The sequence below is a fragment of the Apteryx rowi genome, unplaced genomic scaffold, assembly GCF_003343035.1.
Source record: "Apteryx rowi isolate R43461 unplaced genomic scaffold, aptRow1 scaffold_768, whole genome shotgun sequence".
Taxonomy (NCBI): domain Eukaryota; kingdom Metazoa; phylum Chordata; class Aves; order Apterygiformes; family Apterygidae; genus Apteryx; species Apteryx rowi.
Genome location: NW_020451058.1, coordinates 243,376 through 245,698, shown reverse-complemented (window position 1 = coordinate 245,698; position 2,323 = coordinate 243,376). Strand labels below are relative to the sequence as shown.

At 71.3% G+C, this 2,323-nt stretch overlaps 1 protein-coding gene across 1 annotated transcript in view; it reads right to left on the bottom strand.

Moving 5' to 3' along the window:
• The window catches only part of EMID1 (EMI domain containing 1), a gene marked incomplete at its 5' end in the record, with an annotated part of 14,318 nt that overhangs the window by 2,870 nt on the left and 9,125 nt on the right, over positions 1-2,323 (bottom strand). The window contains 2 exons of the mRNA XM_026088362.1: positions 6-29; positions 2,005-2,089. Coding sequence (XP_025944147.1) covers positions 6-29; positions 2,005-2,089 — 109 coding nt within the window. The remainder of the gene's footprint in view (positions 1-5; positions 30-2,004; positions 2,090-2,323) is intronic.

Genomic DNA, 2,323 nt, shown 5'->3' with positions numbered 1-2,323 from the left:
GGGGCCGCTGCCCGAGCCGGGCTCCGGTTCTGCGGGGGAGAGAGGAGAGCGGCGGCGTGAGGCGGCGGCAGGCGGCAGGCGGCCCGCGGTGTCCCCGCCGGCGATGTCCCCACCGGCGATGTCCCCGGCCCCCGGCGGGTGAATACGGCACGGAGCTGCGGGCGGGCCAGGCCCGGGGGCGGGGGACGGGGACAGGGAGAGTCGTTTCGGGCCCCGGCTCATGGTGGCTGCCGTGCCCAGCTGGCACCCCTGCCTGGCACCCCCTGCCTGGCACCCGGCTGGCACCCCCCGCCTGGCATGCGGAAAGGAAAGAGCCCCCTCCCCGAAAAAAGCAGAGCCGGAAAGTGGAGGCAGAGAGAAAAGAGACCGGGGGGGGGGGCACCCGCCGGCACACGGCCGGGCACCCTGGCACCGAGGGGGCCGGGCACCGGGGGCTCCCCTGCTCCCAGGGGAGTCTCTGGGGTCTCCTTCAATCCAAGAGGGTCCCCACGGTCCCCCTTGGTTTGAGAGCGGCTCCAGAGGCTCCCTTGGTCCCTGGGGAGCTCCAGGGTCTCCCTCGATCCAAGAGGTCTCCATGGTCTCCCTTGGTTCAAGATGGTCTCCATGGTCTCCCTTGGTTCAAGAGATTCTCCCGGAGCTCCCTTGGTCCTTGGGGAGCTCCAGGGTCTCCCTTGATCCAAGAGGTCTCCATGCTCTCCCTTGATCCAAGACGGTCTCCATGGTCTCCCTTGGTTCAAGAGATTCTCCCGGAGCTCCCTTAGTCCTTGGGGAGCTCCAAGGTCTCCCTTGCTCCAAGAGGTCTCCAGGGTCTCCCTTGTTTTAAGAGGGGCTCCAGGGCCTCCCCTAGTCCTTGGGCAACTCCAGGGTCTCCCTTGGCCTCTTGGATCAAGGATATCCATGGTCTCACTTGGTTCGAGAGGGGCTCTGGAGGCTCCCTTACTCCCGGTGAGCTCCAGGGACGTGGTCCCAGGGGCTCCGGCCTCCCTTGCTCCAGGCAGCCTGAGCTCCGGGGGGGGACGCGGCGAGCCCAGCTCATGCGAGGAGGGGAGAAGGCAAGCGGCGCTGTTACCTGGCCAGATGATGGCTTCCAGCAAGGTGACCCTTCTAGCCAGGACCTCCAGCCGGGCCTGCTGCCGCAGGAGGGTTTGGAAGCTACTGGCCTGGTGGAGAGTGAGAGAGCAGAGCAGAGAGCGCGTTCGCCCCGCGGGCGCAGCAGCGGCGCGGGCGGCACGGCACGGGCGCAGGAGCAGCCCGYGGGGGCCCAGAGGGTGCCGGCGCGCGGGTGGGTGCGGGGTGCCAGGTCTCCCAAGCGGGTGCTGGGAGGGTGCCGGGGGCTCGCCAGGATGCCGGGGGGAGCCGGGGATCCCCTGGTGCCAGCGGGTGCTGCGGGGCCCCTGGTGCCAGGGGTGCTGGGTGCTCCCGTGGTCCCAGGGGGAGGCGAGGGGCTCCCCGATCCCGGGGGTGCCAGGGGCTCCCTTGCTCTGGTCTTGTCCCCGGTGGTGGCTCCTCGGTGCTGCCCGGACCCGGGACAGCGGGCACGGCACGGGACACGGGGGACACGGGAGCTGGCCGGGCGCCGGGGCTCCCCCCGCTCTGCTGCCCCACTGCACGCTGACCCCCGTGCAGCGCCAGACACGTGGGGGGGGGACGTGTCCCCAACCTGCCCTGGTGGCACTGCTTGTCCCCAGCGCGGAGACCGTCACGGGCATCTCTGCCCTGCGGGGTGGGACGCCGGGGTGCCTGGTGGGGTGGCCCGATGGCCCTCTGCCACCAGAGGGTCCCCTCGCCCTGCGAGCGGGTCCCGGCGCCGTGACGTCAGAGTTGGGCTGACGACGTCACGCGCGGGTGCCGATGTCCTGCGCCGGGTGGGTGGCTCGGGGAGGCCGGAGGCCGCCTGTCCTCCTGGGGCCCTCCAGGACCACCTGCGACCTGCTGCCGGTGCCGGGGGTGGGCGCACGGGGGGGGGGGGAGGCCGGGCTCGCTCCTCCGCCGCCCCCTACTCACCGTAGAGCCCAATCATGGTTTCCAAGATTAAAACCCTCTCCGCTAAAATCTTCAGCGCCTCGCGCAGCTGGTGCAAACCCTCCCCCTGCGGAGGAAGAGACGGGGCGGCCGTGAGGGTCCCCCCCCCCCCCCGGCGCCAGCCCTGCTCCGCACCCCGCGGGCGGCTGCAGGGGACGGCGGGTGGCAGTGCCACCCCCATTGCGCCTAGGGGCGCAGACACCCTGGGGGGGGGCAGCTGCGAGCGGTCGTGCTCCCAAATTTTGGGGTGGGGGTCAAGCGCAGTGGGGACCCCCATGCCATCGTTGGGGTCCTGGGGATG